The following is a 19,569-nucleotide window of genomic DNA, read 5'->3' as shown; positions in this document are numbered from 1 at the left end:
CTCAGATACTCTCAAAGTAAATACACAACAAAAGAACTTTCGTGTTTTGGCACAACCACACCACATCCATAAAATCTGCCAGTTTTAACACGGAATTTAAAAATCAAGCAGTTACTACATTAATGTAAAACTAAAAAGTTACTGCTAACATAGAACAACTAGGTTACAACACACCAAACAATTACAGGCTGAAATTTGAAATGAAACAAACTGATCCCAGGTTTATTAGCCAACACAATCATCAGCTACTTCCCTTAGGAAATATGTGCAAGATCAGCAAGCCAAAATTAGTAGCTACCATGATACTTCCACATAGAGGGCATTCAACTATATGCCACTATATGAATCTAATTTATAATACTATCAGAGTTATAAATATAATTTATAATACTTCACTCTCCTAAAGAAGAGTACAATTTAAATCTCACAAGATAACAAAGGCTATTGGATCTTAACATGTCAATGTATCTGCTAAATTCTAGAGACAAATGAAATCTGTCATTTCATCTGGGTAGGGTCATATAAACCCCATTGGACAAACCTGAGTCTAATTCTGAAAGAACATTTTTAGATCTACAAGATACTAAATGAAAAAAGAAAGTTACAGAATACAGTTAACATCCATCCTGTTTTGGATTAAACATTGAAATCTGGATTTATATACAAAAAATAGGGACTAGAAGTTTGAGTTCATCAAAGTCAGTCATTTAACATGGAGAATCATGAAAAATATATATATAAATATATATTATTATAAAGACTGTATTTTTAATTTATAATATCATTCATCAATATTTTGGTGTCAAGTCAAAATATTTTTTGAATATGGCTCCCCTAATTTGTATTCTGGGTTCTCGTTCTTGTAGAAACCATATCTATAATGTATTACCTATGGTTTTTGGTTTTAGATTATTCCAAGGTAAGAAATCACCTAGACACTTGTGCAGCGGTGTGAATGTAGACTTCCTTCTAGATTTTTATTATTCTTCCCCATAATCTTTTAGTTGTCTTACCAATACCTAACTTGACAATTTTCTTCAGCAATTAGTTTGCCTTTATCAAGTTTTCCAACGCACTTAACTTAGTTTTCATTTAAACAATTCTCTCTTCACGTTCACTTATCTCTGTTTTATGTAATACCTAGTATAAACACAGTAAAAGTACAATGGGATTCACCAATTTGGGAACAAACAAGACTACTGTCAACATTCAACTCAACTAGTGGCAGCGGCAGAGAGTAGTTTATTTACATCATTCAACATGTCATGGGCATCTGTCGTTTTTACAGAAGGAATTTTTTTTTTTTTTTTTTTTTTTGCGGTACGCGGGCCTCTCACTGCTGCGGCCTGCCCCGTTGCAGAGCACAGGCCCCGGACGCGCAGGCCCAGTGGCCATGGCTCACAGGCCCAGCCACTCCGCGGCATGTGGGATCCCCCCAGACCGGGGCACGAACCCATGTCCCCTGAATCAGCAGGCGGACTCTCAACCACTGCGCCACCAGGGAAGCCCTACAGAAGGAATATTAATCCTGAAGGTTGGTTAAACGAAGGTTAAAGAAACTTCTACAGCATCTACATAAAACACCAAAAGAAAAATACAGAAATTAGAAACAGTCATCACCTCAGCATAAGAGAGAAGCTAAGGATGGGAGTCAGAGACTCACTTTTTTCCTGAAACAACTATAGCAGCAACAACTTATAGAGCTTACCAAGATTTTATACGTATTAACTCATAGAATTTCAAAACAACTCTATATCAACTATATTCCAATTAATAAAAAAGACTCTATAAGACAGGCTCTATTATTATGTCCATTTTGCAGATCAAGAACCTAAGGCACAAAAAGGTAAGTAACTTGCCCAAGGTCACACAGGAGTACAACCTAGTTTGAATGCAGTCAAGTTAAAGCAGCGTGGTTCTAGAGTTTCTACTCTTCACCCCTCTGCAATACGGCCTCTAAAGAAGTACTGAGTTCTTTTAATAAGTATATATTACCTTCATAATCTTAACAGTTTTAAGGAGTAAATAAGCATGTCCTAATATATCACTCCCCAAGGGTAATTTTTCAGTGGCTCTTCCATAAAAGCCACTCTTTTATCCTGGCATTCAAGACTCACCACAACTTGATCCCAATTGGTACTGCTGTAATTCCAATCCAAGACTCTTCTAGAAACCAACAGATCACCTTGAATTGGGATATAGAAAAGCACTAGAGTCTGTCACATGACATTGCACAAAGACCAGTATTTCCTCATTTAGAGAATCCAGAAGCCTGGCTTCTCAAGAGAAGAGTCAGCATGGTTTCTTGGAGAAGTATAAAGCACCAAGCATCAGGATCTAAATTTTAATTCTTGATCAACCATAATCTAATATGATCTTGGGAAAATTATTTAACCTCCCTGGGGCTGAGGCTACCTGTAATATAAAAGACAGGAGCTAAAATAGTGTAAAAATCAGCTGAGACTAGTACTCAAATGCAAATTCAAGGCCCCTCTAGATGTGATTATGTAGGTCTGGAATGGGGCCCAAGAATGTTCATTTTAATAAGCACTCCATGTAAATGATACATGTGGTCCCTGGGCCACAGTAAGAATATTTAAACAAAAGATCTCCCAAGTCAATTATAACTCTAGTTTCTTAACTTTAGTCGATAGGGTGCTACTTTACATGTCCAGATTGGGGGTTTTGGGCCTAAAAGAAAATCCTCTAATTCAACATGGGACTTGTTTTTGCACCTTTCCCTTTATACTTTTTTAAAACAACGGGCTAAGATTTGGTAATCCTACAAATTGAACTTTCCTTCTCTTAAGATACAGTTGGATACAGTTGATTCAAATGAGTTTTAAGTCAACAAAGCAGCTACAGAATGCTACAAATCCACTGTATCATCTTGTTAATCCTCACTATTCTGAAATATGATCATCTTAATTTTCTCAGAAGGGAATTTAAGTTTTATAGAATAAAATCTCCACTCTATAAGCATTCACAACACTTTTCTTCTACCAGTCCCTCTGAAAATTTCCCAAGAAATTAAATTAATAATTTTCATTCAATATGTTACCCAGGACCTGAATCAGTATAACATTCAAATTATCATCCAAATTCACTACCAATATTTTGCTATCAATGAAAGGAAATATGCCAAATTGATAAAAGTGTCATCACAATGTAACTAAAGTCTAAAAATGTGTTTTGTTTCTTGTCCCTTTCTTGTTCTTCTGAACTTCTTTACAATGAGTATTTCTTTCATTACAAGGTTCCAAAAATCATACACTGCTTTGACCTAAGGGTTATAGATGTTTGATGCTCTGCTGTATTACCATCTTACCAACCCCTTTTTAAGTAGCATTGACTTGTGTATATGGAAGAAAAGAACCTGTCTCAATGATTTCAGAAAAAAATACTTTAACTTTAAAAAAATTACTTAAAGGAAGAATTTTTTTAATGGAAGAAGGGAAATAGCACCATAATTAAAATATGTATTTTTAGCCTTGTGTTAGAAATCAAACTGCTAGCATTAGTAACAAATGATAAACCTAAACAACTGTTAAAGGCTCATTTAGCAATAATTCTAAAAACTGAATGAGGAATTGGAACTACATCATTTAAAAATGTTTTTTAACAATCTAAGTACTTAATTTCTGTGTTCTGAATTTCAAATTAGGCTAGATTCAAGAAACTATTTTAAATCCCCATTTGTGTGGAAAGCCGTGCAGGAATACTATCGATACTATCTAAATTATCTACACTTTTCTTCCTTAAAATTCATTTATTTGTTGTGATTACAAAAGCAACCTATATGCATTACAGAAAAACCAAAATGGAAAAAGAAACTCCCACAATACCAATTACCCAGAAACAAACCACTGCTAAAAACCTTGGTAAATGTGCAGTCACCATAGTGAAAACTTATTCAGGTAAGAATCATCAATAGACACTAAATCTAAGAGAGGAAAGTCTCATGAGGAACAGGATATTTACACAATTTCAAAATATCTCCCCACAAATTACTTAATAATGGCACAATGAGAAACAGTAACTCTACAATAGAGAAACTCCTCAACACCTTAACCAAGCAATCAAAACGAACATACTGGTAGTGGGCAAACAAACATCAAGTGCCTCCAGATGAGAGAAAAACACATATTACTTATCTAGTGTTCCAGCCCCAAATGTAAAATCTGAATTTAATTATGAAGAAAACTTAGACAAACCCAAATTGAGAGGAACTGAATAAATATCTAGCCTACCAATGTTATCACAAAAGACTGAGGAACTCTCTTTCAGACTACAGGAAACTAAAGAGACCTAAGAACTAAATGCAATCTACCATCCTGGATTAACTACTGTACCAGAAAACAATACTAATAAAGGGCATAATTGGGACAACTGATGAAAATGGAATATGGACAATAGTCTAGATAAAAGTATTACACGCATGCTAAATTTCCTGAATTTAACCACTCCGGTTACCTAAGAAAAGATGCTTGTTCTTAAGAAATGCATACTTAAGTATTAAGGGCTCTAAGAGGGCATGATGTATGCAATATACTCTCAAACGGTTCAGAATTTTTTTTTTATACGTACAGAGAACAGCACATAGTGACAAAATGTTAAAAATCAGGGGATCTGGATGAAGGATACAAGGCAAGTTTATACCACTCATGTAACTTGTCTGGAAGTTTGAAATTATTACAAAATAAAAAAATTAACACCCCCCAAAGAAACCTGTTTTTTTGGGGAACATTGGTCAACATTCATATCTATTTATATATATATATATATATATATATACCATATTTGCATTTTTAAGTTAAAAAATAGAATCATCATTTGATATTATTTAGTTTTAGAGGCCCTCCAAGGTATATCTGAGTATCTGCGGAAAAAAGGCAATTATTTTCAGATGAATTAGAGGTGTTTTTCTTTTGCTCTCCATACAAGGAAACTACCCCCCCCCAACACACACACACACTCATACCTTAAATACTCACCCCACTACCATCTCCTTAACCAGTCACAGCTAATTAGAGGGATCAAGATGGAGAATAGCCATGGCTCTCTGACACCTTGCCAATTCCTGTGAGGCCCAACTGTACTTTTTCAAATAAGTTCTGTGAGATTTTCCTACAGCCTTATAACAAATCTTTTACTTTAGCTAGTTGGAGCTGATTTCTGTTCCTTGCACCCAAACAAATCCTAAAACAGTAGGCTTTTGAGAAATAGAAACAAATGGCGCAAGGGAAACAGCTACTCAAATTAATCTTTCGTCTGTGCCTCAAAAACAGTGTATAGGTAGGGGTTTAATGCTAACATGTAATAAGGCTGTGTCAAATTCAACCAATTATGCAGCTTCATTTAAAGAGAAAAGCAAATAATTCCAAAAGGAACAATCTTACTTTCTCAAGAAGAATTACTATGTATCAGACCAACCGCAGACCCTACTGCCGGGCCATCAATTTATGGCTATTAAAGTATCTTCCCATCTTGGGACTCCCCTGGTGGGGCAAGGGTTAAGAATCCGCCTGCCAATGCAGGGGACACAGTTTCCATCCCTGGTCCAGGAAGATCCCACATGCTGTGTAGCAACTAAGCCCATTCGCCCCAACTACTGAGCCTGTGCTCTAGAACCCAAAAGCCACAACTACTGAGCCCACATATGCCTAGAGCCCATGCTCCGCAACAAGAGAAGCCACCACAATAAGAAGTGCACACACAGCAATGGAGAGTAGAGAAAGCCCGCACATAACAAAGACGACCCAATGCACCAAAAACAAATAAATGAATTAATGTTAAAAATGTTTAATCATCTTTTGCCACATGATTATAAAGATGAAATGGGTTTTCAAATTCCTGAAACTTGTCTTTCTTTAAATGACATACAAAATAAGATAAGAGAAATGCAAGAGGTCTCTCTGTAAAATCAAAAATAGAAACTATGATCTCATTATTAGTCTGTGATATAAGAAAAAGTATTAGAAGGGCATATCTTTCTCACAGATAGTCTCCTGATATGTAAACTTTTGAAAAAACAAACCTGTGCTTTCCGGACAATATCTTAAGTGATAATGGTTAATTTCCACCACATTCCTCACTTTTTGCCAAAAACCATTGACACTAGGCTTTACCTAATTCTTACACCAAACAGTGAGAAAAATGGAAAACATATAGCTCTAAAGTTTAAACTTATTTAGTTTAAATTAATTTATCATGGTAAATTTTGTTGAAGTCTTTAAATAAAAATTGTTTTAAGTACTTTTTGAAAATAAAACTCAACAAAGATTAAAAAAAAATTTTAATTTTCTGGTCTCAGATAAAATGTTAGATAACATAATTATGTGAACTTGAAATTATCTTATAAATACCACAAACCAAAACTAACTCAATCCCACTGTTATATTATTTAGCTTCTGCCACAGGCTCAGACCTTAAATGGTGCACCCGTGTCGGTTATAACACAGGTGTGATTACTCAATATTATCTTTCTCAATAATAAACCTCAGGACCAAGAATGTTTATACGTTTGGATTAACTCTAAACTGCACAATCTTCTAAGAGTTAGTAGAAAATTATCTCTCCTCCACTTGTATAAAGAAAGCTGTACTTATCATTCTGTATCTCATGTTGACCTGTATATAGGTCCTTCCTTAAACCCAAATTTCACATTTGAGATAGTTTTAAGATGCAAAAATAGGTATTTTAATTTAAAATGATGGACAAGTAATTATTTACTCATTAAATTATAAATTATTTACTCATTAAAAAGCATAATGTCTGTTTTGATGGCATCTTAATGCAACACACCAAAGAAGAAATCTGTGACTGACCTGTTGCATGGAAAATGTCCAACGTCCCTAAAAGCTTAAATAGATTTGGTAAATAACCAAATGAGATTTTCAACAAAGGTGTGAAATTTACCTAACAATACAAACATGGCTTTCCTACGGAATTTAAAATAAAATTTGATTTATGAGCTATCCACAAGAACTGAAGTGATATCAAGCAAAAATACATATCAAGTGAAATATAAAACTATCTTCTTGATTCTGATTTAAGTAAAAAGCATCCTGGTTACCAATGGTTAATAAAAACCTCTCATATTCTTAAAGGTACAAGTAAGATCTAATTAACCTAGCCTGAGTCACTACCATTTGATTTTTACTGTGGCACTCATCATAAGTGCTCACAATAACAGAAAACAATTTCTTTTGGTCAACTCCTACCTCTTTACAAAATACTCATCCTTAAATTGCAATGGCAAGACTGTTACCATTAAATACTGTCTACTTCAAAATTTTACTGCACTAAAAACAATTTTCAACCACAAATATTGCTCTTCCATATTAAATAAATTTTTAGGTAATACAAAAATATTTTTTTCGTTCAATATTAAGGAAAAAAATGAGGCTACTCCCAACACTATTACAAAAGAGGCGGTAAAAAAGAGATAGTAAGCCACTCCAATTTTAAACCCAGCCTACAAACTGAATAACATTTACACAGCAATATCTCAAATAGTACCTGTCCTGTTATTTTGCCAGTCAACACAAAAAATAATTTTATCACAAAATAAAAATAATTCTATATTCAACATTAAAAAGTAAATCTCACAGAATACATGTATTTAACATTTATTCTCACACATGACAAGGAACAGTCCCTGATCACCCTGAATACCTGAGATGTATAAATGTGTTCACTTAACAAAAGCTTTAAATTGAACAAAAAATTGGGCACCTACTATCTGCTAAGAATGAATCCTTTGGAGATAGAAGCTATTATATATTATTAAAATATTTTTTAAAAAGTAAACATAATGTCTCTTAAGAAGATTCCATACTAATATTCCTTAAGCAGTTTTTTTGATAGCTCTTCCAAGTCCTGTTGATTTTATACAATACTTTAAACACACAATGGTAGTATACATTTTAAGTCCCAGTAGTAACTTCCAGAAAAGAAGAGCTGTTAAGATTTATAAAATACACTTTAAAAAATAAAACCATAACCTTCTTTAAGAGTTTGATGCATAAAAATGGGCAATATTATTCTTAGAAATAAGAAACCAATTTAATAAGTTCTAATTTCACTAAGACCACTACAGTATATATTGAGAGGAAGAGTTTCTCCTAACTTATTAATTGGCTTTTTGCCTCACTTCCTCATTTTTAGATTCAAGAAATCCTAGAGCTTACTGCGGTATATATGGTAAAAATTCTCCAGCTGGAAGCAGTGAGGAAAACAGACGAGGGAAAATCGTAGAAGAGTTATCAGAGACCTAAAGAGTTGAAGAGAAATGAGAAGTCCTGTAAAGGTTCTGAACTTAAATTGAGATTGAAGGGATCCTGTAACTTATACTGACAACAAAAGGGAAGCATGATCAAAATGTGGTCTCTAAAATTTGCTCTCCAATTACATTATGATTTTCTACAAATCCACTTAAACAGATAAACAACTAATCCCTTAAATTCAGCTATTCTAAGAACAAAGACCATTTGACTAGTTTTGCCCCAAGGCACCAAATGTTTCAAAACTCTCTGGGAACAAAAATTATGCCTCACCTTTTAATAAATTTGCCTTGACAATCCAAAACACAGATAGTCAATTGGGGTATACATGAATAAAAGCAAACATTTACAACCATGTTATTTATAAAGTGCAATATACAAAAAAATAAATAAAAAGCCAGACTCACTTTATAGGAACCAAAAACATATCAATACAAACAAAAAGAAACCACAAAGCAATGAAACAGGCCAGTATGAAGAAAGCTCGTACCAGTGAAGGCAGCTTTTCTTATCATTTCTAACTTGATATTGTTTGTTTGAAGCCAAATAAATCCAAATGCCTTATAAGTCTAGATGTGATCAAGGTCAAGATCAACAAAAACATGCGTAAAAACAGTGTTCCCTCCTCTGGCTATATAAACCAAGTTTTCCCAAGAGTATACTAATTACCTACATTAGATAGTAAGTTTAAAGTACCAACCTTCTGAACCACAGATCTTAACCACTTAGTCTATAAAATAAATGTACAATCTTTACACAGCAGTTAAGGATCTGAATTATATGATCAGTCAGAGCATATTACAAATGAGTACTGACCCCAAATCCCTACACAAACTCTTCCACCACCCACCAACACTTCATCTTATAAAATATGTCAAAGATTCTAAGTAAAGTTGTATGCTCAGTCTTCCATGATAAAACTCGCTAAGCAGGTAACTTCTACTATTATTTTGTAAATTAGAAATTTTTCATCAGTCTAATTCATATATGAACTTCATAAACCTCTTATTCCACTGTAAGTATTTTAGAGCAGAATTTACAATGAAATGAGAGAATCCTGAAAGGGTGTATCCTCTCCAACCTTAAGTACTACTGGATTGAAAGGCACTCATCTTCCAGTTGCTCCACAATCAGAATGGTCATTAAACGCCATTAATAGCCCACTCTTACCTCACTGCTTACTTCAGGCCAAAAAAGATCAACTTCCCACTATAGAGATGAATTCTAATTATTCACACTTTAAAAAATAAAGTTAAATGACGTCATTTAATTTTCTGCCCCAATCTGTAAGATTTTGAAAATAGCATAAAATGGATTCAAAACCCTGTTATGATATGGCTTTTATTTAAAGTCTATTAAAACAGACTAAATTCCACATCCCATAATGGGTAAATAAATGGGCATGCTTGGGAAGGAAAAATATCAAGAGCTAGAGCCTTACTTTTTTACTTACATAATTATAACAGAATGCTGTAAGACAATTGTAAGGCAGCAAAGCATGGAGCTCCACTTTATCAAATACACACTCAACTTACAAAATTCCTAAGGAATGCTTAAATATATGGGAAAAATGGATGCCAAATATAATAGTGAGAAGAACAAGCATCTCCACACCCAGTGGAGTAACAGGTTTAGGCTTGTTTGTACAGCTCCCTAAAAATTTGAAAGATTACAAAAACCAAAATTCACAAAATTGGTCAAAAGTTGGATGGGAAACGTTCCACTCTAGACTTAAATGCCTAATCACACAAAATAGGTTGTACTTACACACTTACTAAACATTTTAATTTACTTTGGCTTATTGAATAAAAGACGCTTTGGATTAAACCAACCAAAAACTATTATTTGCCCCTAAATAATTTTTTAATATGTAAGAGCACCTGGCCTCACTACTGAAATTTCTATTAAAAACACCTGAGTGTGTTTATTTTTTCAAAAGTGGTGTCATTTTATTTGCCTCTCAGGAAAAACCCATAAAATTAATCAACTAAGACACAGCACTGTAATTTGCAGTAAAATCAACACATCTCTGTAAACGGTTTGGGGAAGAAAAAAAGCCCAGCCTTTTCATGTAAACATAATAAGCCTGTAATATGCTGCAGACAAACGCACTGCAAGGGGTGTGGAGGACCCGAGCTGATTAGATTACCACAACATCAGCCTGGGGCCGCCATTTTTAGAATCTGTAAAGGACAAAAGAGGGAAATTTCACTTTTTACTGCCCATCTCGGAGATTAAAGGAAAAAATGGACTGTTTTCCAATTAGGTATTGATGGCTCCACCCCAGAGTTGAATGCACCTCACTTAATTCTCTCCAAGGTCTCCAGAACTCCAAACACCTTACGTTATTCACATCTCTAAAAAGGGGGGAAACAGGCAAAACGGGGTTTACTCTATAGCTAACTCTAGCGATTTTCCTTTGCCTTGAAACTGCATCGTTCTTAAGACATAGAGTCTAGCAAGAACGGATCTCTACGGAGCTAAGGCCGGTGGAAGAGAGCCCTCCGGATTGTTTTCTCTCTCCCCCTCCCCCGTTTAGCACAGTGAACCGTTTGTTTCTCTTCTGTGTCGGCTGCCACAGTGTTTGTGCCAATCCCTTGGTCAAAATCAGCTTCCCTGAAATGTGCCATATTGTGGCTTCTAAGCCTCCGCTACAGTAAAGGACGGCGATAATGCGAGAGGAGGGGGGGAGGAGACTGAGAAGGCTGGGTACTGGGGTGACCACCTCAGGGGCGGTTTTACCCTCTCCTGGGGAGAATGAAGAGCTGTCTCGTTCTCCCACAAAGGGAGATACCCAGGGCGTTCTTTCCACCCCCTTCGTATTTACGAGAAAATTAAACCACAGGCTGCCAGGCGAGAAATGGAAGCAGCAGCAGAAAATGGGGCCTAGACGGGTTCCCAGCACCTGAACGAGATGCGGTAGAGGACAGGGAGAGCTGGCAGCTCCTGGGACCACTTCGACACAAACCCAGTCACAAGCCTCCCTCCTCCCCCGAGCGGCCCTAACCCGCTGCCAGCGAGGAGCGCGCCCCCTCCCTAACTCCCACTCTCAAGGGGGTTTAACTGCCAGTTTCCCCTTCCCCAACCCTAAAACCCGCCATAATGCTCCCTTTCTAGGGACAGAGAAGAGAAAGGATAAATTCGATTCAAACAACCAACGTCTTGCCCCCGCCAAGACACCTGAGAGCCAACGTCGACACCCCCCCCGCCGGAAGGATAAAGAAGCGAAAGCCCCCTACCCCTGGAAACACACGTCCCTCCACCCCGCAAACCCCATGAACTCCCAAGGAGACGACAAGCACTGACCTGTGATGTTCACACACCAGACACCCGAACCCCGTTATTTGCTCGACCCCCAAGGAGTCTGTCCACACCTCCGCGGTCGGACGACCCCCCGACAGCAGCCACTGCGGACTCAGGACCCGGCTCCACACACCCCCTCCCCAAACAGCAGCGCGCAGCCTCTCCACCAGCAACCAAAGAGTAGGGGAGGGGGCACCGAGAAAGTCAACAGGAACGCAGAGGCGACGGCGAGGCTGCTCAACAGTGTCTATACCCCCTCTGTTGCCGCTCCCGAACTCAGGTAACGTCTCGGACTCGGCCCCCTGCGCCCGCTCAGTGTCACTGCCTCTCGCTCTGGGAAAATGGCGGCTGACGGCGGCGGCGGCCGCGGCGGCGGCGGCGGCGGCGGCGGCGGCGGCGGCAAGTGCACGGGGCCCGCCCGCCCCGCTCCGCAGGGGCAGAGGGGGAGGGGACGAAGCTGTCCGCCGCCATTTTGCTTGTGGGCTGCCGCCCGCCGTTCCCTCTCCATCGCGGCTAGAAGACAGCCAACTGGAGGCAGAGCGGTGGACAGAATCTCCGTCTATTTCACAACAGATGCATTCAACAATTCACCGAAGGTTTGGGAAAGTTTCGGAATTTGATGGGATTGGTTCTTTACCCCCTTTCCCTGAGTAGCCCTCAAGTCTGGATATCGGTGAGCTTGGGCGCGCCAATGCTGGGTGGAAGGATAATGACTGGAGGCCCTGGAAAGACCCCCCCTATGCACTTTCTCCCACTCCCCAAACCACCTCAGCCCTGGTCTGCCCTTCTCCCTCCCCCTCCTCAGTCTAGCCTCCAGCGCGGGATGAACTCGGTTGGGGTGTCACTCGACGCCCACTAGGGGCTGAGGCGGTTCCAGTGCGCAGGCTCCGAGCACCGGATAAAAGCGGAGCTGGCGAGTCCAGCGTCGTCTCGATGGAGGAGCGAGAAACGGAAGAGGTCGGGGGGAGAAGCAGCAGGAAAAATACAGCCACCGTCAGCGCCGCCTCCCTGCCACCGTGTATCGGGGTAAAAAGCTGCCGTTGCCGTCGGTGCAGTTGCCGTCTGTGCCTCCTACTTTGGCCCCGGGGAAGGATTTCCCCGCCGGTGGGACAATGTGCGGGGAGGGGAGCGGGAATTCCTTTATGCGGCGGTGATTAAACGAGGGAGGGTCAGAGAGACGGTTATCTCGAAGAACAAAGGGGCAAGCCAAAGAATAAAGGGTTTCCCCAGTAAAATGACACGGTGATTGCGGCTCCTGTTTTCGGGGTCTTTCCCCGTAATGGCGGTTTCCGTCTTCTAGCTCCACAGCCTCCCGGAGCGCTTGGTAAGCAGAGTCGGGAGAGGCAGAGGCGGTCCGTGCAGCCAATCAGTGCCCGAGGTGTTCCGTCGGGCGTGTCGTGATTGGCTAGCGGTGACCTCATGCTGCAGCAGCGGGTGGGGCCAGAGCCGTCGGGGGAGGCTGTTGCAGAGAGAGAGCAGTGACGATGGTGATCATTGCTGCCGCGGCCGGTATGGAACCCAAGCGGTGGCGAAGGGAATCTCAAGGCTTTTCCTTGACTATTTTCTCCTGTCCCTGCGCGAGGTGAGGGCCCCGGCTCGGCCTCTGCGAAACTTCGGGGTGCTGGCGTGGACGAGGAGACACAAATTTTCCCATAATTTTAGTAACTGCGTCAGGGCAAGATGGCGCTGGGTCTCCTTGGGGCGCGGGGGGAGAGGCACGTCCACCGCCGCCGCAGCGCATGTGACCGGGCTGCATTCCTGTGGGGCTTGGCTCAGACCCAGGTTGGGGCGGGGGAGGGGAAAGGGCTGGGGCGGAGGAGACTGTGGTGCGGTCGGCGTCGGCCGCCTGAAGAGGAAGAGTTGACTGTTGAGGGCGCTTCTCCTCCCCCAGACTGCTTATAACAGCGGCGGCTCTCTGGGAAAAGCCCCCGGAGGGACATTCCTTAGGGGGTGTGACGGCTGTTGGTGGAGGGGAAGGTTTGGCGTCCTCTTTTCTTACCTGCCTTTCTCCTTGCGAGGTGTATTTACTTAAGGTGGCTGGTCCCTAACGGGGGAGTCGGAATCAACCGTGAGTCCCGAAGGGCCACTGGACTGAGTAAACAGGAGAGTCTAGTTCCTGGGCCACAGCGCCGAGGAGTATCGATTATTTTCTGAGAAAACGTAAAGTTTCTCAGATCCGAATGGCAAAATATTCCGTAAGTTTGGAAACGAGTGTGAAAGGCGCGATAGTACCCAGGAACACTTATAGTTACCTAAAGGAAGAAACCAAGGAGTGTATCATCTGAAGTTTGAGGGGCCCTCTTTAAACTTGTTTTTTTCCGTCTGTATTTACTTTCTTCCCGTTTCCTCCGTATCTGTATGTTCTACAAGAATGTGAAATCTTATCAGTGGATTTTTTTTAATTTAGACGTGATTAGGAATACAGAATAAAAGTTGCCAGTGTTGTACATGAAGTTGTGAGGCTGTTTTCAATACTCTTAGTCTTCTGTTTTTCTGTCGCCCTCTTACTGTGGTTTTTAAAAATAAAAGATGAAATTATAATCACTTTCGGTAAATACTATTAAGATTCCTGCACCAGTATGAAATATTAAAGCGTACCTCTATAAATCACTTTTGTATAAGTATGAATTTTAATTTTAGTATTTGGAACCTTGGTAGATAAAGATCTCCAGCAGCTCAGAAGTTCTTATGGTCAATATTGGCAGATTCAGTAAGAAAGATTAATTTTGTTTTTGTCTTTTCCCACTTGGCCAAACTAGTAGCCATTAACTGAACCAGAGAAGATTTAAAAGGGCTTCTCTCCTTGGGTGGTGTTGAGTGAGAGCTGCGAGTTATTCAACAAAGACTTTTCCACCTAACACCTGACTTGCTTTTTGACTGAACACCTGTATTTGATGCTTGGAGGAAATGCTTGTTGGACCTGAAAAGATGAGTTAACCTGGAGTCAAGGTTGCGCTGTTTCCTTTAGTCTTAGCTGTAGACTTGGTAGTTTGAAAACAACATTGAATTTTTAGTATTTATTTTAAGTACTACAAAGATTTTAAAGTTCAAAACTTTTTTGTGTGTTCTATGAATACAAATTGGGCATTTTACCTATATAAGAATTCTTGAATAATTTCAGGGGTCTATTACATGTAAGTAACGACTCCCTTACCCTTACAGCAATTTTCTTACGGCTTAGAAAAGAGGAACTAAATATGAAGTCAGTAGATTTAAAGGCAATTTTCAGAAGATTCTAAGTTCACTGTGCCTTAATAAGGAAAAGAGGCCGCACTGCAAGCTAATGGAAACAAATCCTTGTTTTGTTTTGTACTTTTAAGTAGCTTGGGTCCTCATTGTTCGTAATTGCCAAACCCACGAACCTCTTGAGCTCTAATTTTTCTTTACTTCCCTGTGGCATTTAAAATACTACTTGCAGTTACTTCTTGTCTTTGTCTGTCTTCTTGCATTGTATTAATATGTTCTCCCTAGACAACTTCCTTTGTGCCTGTTCTCTAATGAATCACCCAAATTTTCATCTCAGAGCCGCAGATGCAGTGTTTAGGTTTACCAGGGGCCACAGGCTTCCTGAACTCATAAAAATATTTATGCTTGGTACTTTATTCCAAACTGTAAAATCAACAACAACAACAACAACAAAAACCCGTCTTTTGATCACCAGAGTTTTGAAAAGAGGTAGAAGAGGATTGATGAGACTCCGCGGCAGGGTTTCCTCCCCTTTCACATGTGAGATGGGGGGAGGCAGCTGATGGGACACAGCCATAGTGCTGCCCCGCGAAAGGGTGGGAAGACCACTGGCCTCCGTAGTGTTCCACATCCGTATTTCTCACATCTACCAGACATTTTAACCTGCAAACTTCAACAGCGTACAAACACCGGTTGTTATTTGGGTTTACAGTTCCTTGATGTATTGGGGGTTTATCAAGTTATGTAGTACTGCTTGCTGTGATACTAGAGGATCCAATAAGTTGTGCCCCTGTATTTTTGTTACTTTTCCTCTTGTCATTTATGTGTCACCGTGCCAGCCACTAGTAGCTACATGTGTTTTATGTATTATAAGGTTGGCATTCCAGTAATAGGGCTTATTAAAATTGTATGTAAACTGAAGCTCTGCAGTAAGTCAAATTTGGGCTTTTGGCATAAACACTGATAACCCTTTTGTCTGCTCTTAAAGTTTTGGGGGGGATTTTTGAATAGTCATTGTCTATTTATCTTTTGACATACTTGCTGAAACAATTCAAAGTAAAAAAAAATATTCAGAATTACATGGGACTTTCACTGGATTTTGTTTTTATATAAAACTTGCCTCTGCCTCACCCCACCCCTGACTTTAATGGCCTTTAAATGTAGAATGAAAAGGTTTATATCTGAGAACGGTTTGAGTCGAAACCATTAAATATACCTTAAAATGTTATGGTTAAACAGCATTACAGCCTGCTTAGTTTAACTTCCTGAAAAAAATAAAATGCCATCGCTCGTTCTTCCTGGGCAAGGTGTTAACACTAAACCTAAAATGCATATTTGCAAATGGTGGTCAAAAGAACTTTCCAGGGTGTGGATACCTTGAGTCAATTTGATTATTTTTCTTGAGGAGAGGTAATAAGTTTGTTCCTAAGTATCTAAAAACCATTTTGAAAATTACCTGCCCTCTTCTATCCAAAAAGATCAGGTCCATAGTCTCTTCCCTGTTGACTGTTTACGTTTACTTAAAGTTTGAAACATCTGTAAGTACGGGATTTCACCTGCAAACTAGAAAAACTAATACTATTCTGCTTCTGCCTAGATGAAGCAGATAGGAGGTAGCAAAAACTTACAGATTTCACCATTCTCTGGAGTGGTCCAAGAAAAGTATTTTATGCCATTTTGTCCTTCAGTGCTTATGATTGCCATAAACTCTGCATACTTCAATGCTTATCTTGCACTTGTATTTCTTACAAAAGAAAAGTGGATTTGGGTTTTTTTTTGTTTCTCCTTTATTGTATGCACGCCACAAAACAGAACAGGCCATGGTCAACATTGTCTTTTTGAGGTACAGAATATACCTTCCGTAAACAACTATCTTTTATATGGTGCTGGTCCTAATAAGTTGGTTATGGACCCAGGGTAAATGGTATTTCATACAACTGAAAGCAAGTTAAATTATGTAGTGATTTATTCCTAGAGATTATATCACTTTAATATTTTTTTTTGGTGTCACTTTAATATTTTTTATTCTCATAAGTATTTAAAGGTACCCCTCCCAAAGTATAATAGTATTTGCGTCTTAGACTTAAAACTATATTCTGGTTTTCCCTCTCCAGTTTCTTTGTTCCTGGGACAGATTGGAACTCCAGCTCTAATTTCAGTCAAATAATTTGCATTCCTACCATATTTAAGATACCTGGAACATAATTCTTAGCTGTTAACATTTTTCAGTTAGGTTGACAAGATAAACTACTCAGTAGTTTACAGAAATCCTTTGAAAAATTAGATGGCTGAGAGGAGATATTCTGCCCATAACATCAGAGGTCAAGGGTTCACTTGGCCAGCTATAGACTTTAAATGTCTAAAAGTTAACTAGTTCCCTTTCTCCACAAACAGCCTTTTAAGTAAGTTTTATCTTACGGAATAAGAAAAGATTATATGCAATTATTTGCATCTATATAACATTTTGTGAAAGTCTTGTATTCTTATATGCTCCAGGTGTGGGTGGTCTTATATAACCTATAGCAGTTGATTCCTTAGAATATAACTTTTTAAAATACCATGGTTTATATGCTAATACCCTTTGCTAGTTGCTACTCCTGTCCTGCCTGTTTTCATTAGTTGCTTTCCTCTGCTTCTTAATTGTTGCTATTTCCCAGTGTTGTGACCCCAGCCACTTTTTCACCAATTAATCAATTCCCACACCTTTACCTATTGATGACTCCAGAATTTATCATCTCTGAACTCAATTGGAACTACTAAATATCTTACCTGTCCCTTAGGTACTTCAAACTAAACAAATTCAAAACTGAGCTATTTTTTCTTTTAAACTTCTCCTTTTGTTTCCCTTTTTTTATTTTATTATTTTTTTGTTCTCCCCTTCTAGGTTAACTTATATAATCAAACATCTTTCCAAACAATTTTTTTTGCTTAAAACACTCAGCTAGTTCATCACATTTGAGGATCAAGCTAGAACACACCCTATGATATGCAGGCTTGTTCATCTGCCTCCTGCTTATGAGCCTCATGGGCCACCACTAAAGTTAAAATGACCCAAGTCTACATAGCTGCTCTTTTTATCTCCAGAAAATGAGACATTCCCTTTTCTTTGTTAATTCTGTATCTATCACACTGTCACGTTCATGTTCCTCTTTTCTGTTAGTTTATGAGATATTGGTAGACAGTGTCTCATCTTTGTAGCTAAAGTGCAAAGTTCCTGGCATGTAATAGGCACTCAGTTTTGTTGTACACATAACGTAATATGCTTTGATGCTAAGTGCCTGAAAATTTCGCGATAGCATGTGTTTTTGTTAATAATAGCAACTCAGTTGGATATATAAATGGATGCAAAATGCTCTGGTTGATTCCATACCATCATGTTACAAAACTTTGGGTTTGTTTCCCCTGCCCCATTTAACACCTATTTTGCCAGTGGTGTTAGCCCTCTAATCTGGTTTCTGCCACCTGGTTCTCTTCACTTAAATATTTGTACCTGTTACTAATTCTACTCTATTAATTTATAACCTAGTTTGGGATTAAGCCACGTAGGTATTTACTGTAAGCATTCAGCCAGGAACCCCAGTTAACAGGTAATGTGCTTCGTAGAAGAAATCGAATTTTTGAACTAGGAGGCAAAATGTTTGTGGATTTCAATAATGGATGGGGTGGGGACAGTGAAACACAGTGTATTTGCCGTCAGCATGGCTTTATGTGCAAAGGCATAGAACAGGAATAGAAAAAACATGTTCTGAGTATAAGAAACCCGTTTGACTAGTCTTGCATGAAGTACATTGAGAGATGAGACAGGAAAAGAAGCTGGATTAAAACCAGATGATTTCATTAGTTTTCTTAAATCTAGAGTCCTTTTGCCAATGAAGCTCAAGCCATTTATTCTTTTTTTTTTTTCCTCTTTTATTTTGAGGAAGTAGTCTCAAAGAGGCAAATGACTGGCCTAAGTCTCACAGTAGGTTTGGCACCCAGATATTGCTAAAACGTTAACTCAGGTCTTGATGTTTTAACTTTTATGCTGAGAATCCATGTAGCACAGGCAACCTGTGTTTATACCTATATAGCAAAAGGCAGAACTTATAATTTTCTTGCTACATCAGGAAATACGTCTTTTTTTTTCTTTTTGGGCGCACCATGCAGCTTGTGGGATCTTGGTTCCCCAACCAGGTATTGAACCTGGGCCCGTGGCAGTGAGAGCGCAGACTCCTAACCACTGGACTGCCAGGGAATTCCCAGGAAACATATCTTGATTCCTTACTTCCTTATTAAAATGCTAGGCTCCCAAAAACTTATATTAAAATGCTTCAAATTTCAGGTTAGCATTTTTGTTCATGTTTGTACATCTTAAATTCATTATGCCCATGCAAAATGCATTTTTAATGGCTTTTAGAACATGCGTGAACATTTGGCAGTCAGAAGAAATGATAGAATTTAAGGGGTTTTTTAGGTGATGTGTTAAGCCCTTGTTTCAGCACGTAAGGTATTGTTAAATATGGTACTGTATTGGTCTTACAGCTGTTTCTGAAGGTTGTTCTGCTACCTTGAAGAATGAGCCCTCCAAGGCTCCAACAGTTACACATTTTGAAAAACAAAGCTTGACTTAATACTGCTTGTATATCAAGGGTCTGATTTGTAGTTCGTGCTTAAAACTGTTTTGTTTTGTTAGAGACTAACATCTTAAATACCAAAGTCATAATTGTAAATGTCCACAGATAGCTAAACGTCAGAAGACGCTAAGAATGAATACCATTTATACAGTCATCCCTTGGTATCCGTGGGGCAAGGATAT

General features: G+C 38.9%; 2 protein-coding genes across 5 annotated transcripts in view; one reads left to right on the top strand and one right to left on the bottom strand.

Moving 5' to 3' along the window:
- Positions 1–11,949, bottom strand: part of KMT2E (lysine methyltransferase 2E (inactive)) — an 89,041-nt gene extending 77,092 nt beyond the window's left edge. For all 3 annotated transcript variants that reach the window (XM_060107942.1, XM_060107944.1, XM_060107943.1), the window contains exon 1: positions 11,592–11,949. The gene's annotated coding sequence lies outside the window, so the exon portion shown is untranslated. The remainder of the gene's footprint in view (positions 1–11,591) is intronic.
- An 84-nt stretch (positions 11,950–12,033) lies between these two features.
- On the top strand, positions 12,034–14,098 carry LOC132495915 (uncharacterized). Of its 2 annotated transcripts, none has more exons than XM_060107953.1 (3): positions 12,034–12,184; positions 12,394–12,614; positions 12,889–14,098. In XM_060107953.1, the coding sequence occupies exons 2-3, from the start codon at positions 12,522–12,524 to the stop codon at positions 13,450–13,452; spliced, it is 657 nt and encodes a 218-aa protein (XP_059963936.1). In that variant the 5' UTR covers positions 12,034–12,184; positions 12,394–12,521; the 3' UTR covers positions 13,453–14,098. The 2 variants fall into 2 exon arrangements, with proteins under 2 accessions (XP_059963936.1, XP_059963937.1); XM_060107954.1 differs by having other exon boundaries at positions 12,034–12,261.
- The last annotated feature ends 5,471 nt before the right edge of the window (positions 14,099–19,569 follow it).

This window comes from Mesoplodon densirostris, chromosome 9, assembly GCF_025265405.1.
Source record: "Mesoplodon densirostris isolate mMesDen1 chromosome 9, mMesDen1 primary haplotype, whole genome shotgun sequence".
In the NCBI taxonomy this organism is placed as follows: domain Eukaryota; kingdom Metazoa; phylum Chordata; class Mammalia; order Artiodactyla; family Ziphiidae; genus Mesoplodon; species Mesoplodon densirostris.
This window is presented reverse-complemented; position numbering and strand designations above follow the sequence as displayed.

Coding starts and splice junctions, on each gene's coding strand:
- LOC132495915 (XM_060107953.1), top strand. CDS start 12,522: ATGGAGGAGCGAGAAACGGAAGAGGTCGGGGGGAGAAGCAGCAGGAAA. Junction 12,615..12,888: donor CCCTGCCACCGTGTATCGGG/GTAAAAAGCTGC, acceptor TCCGTCTTCTAG/CTCCACAGCCTCCCGGAGCG.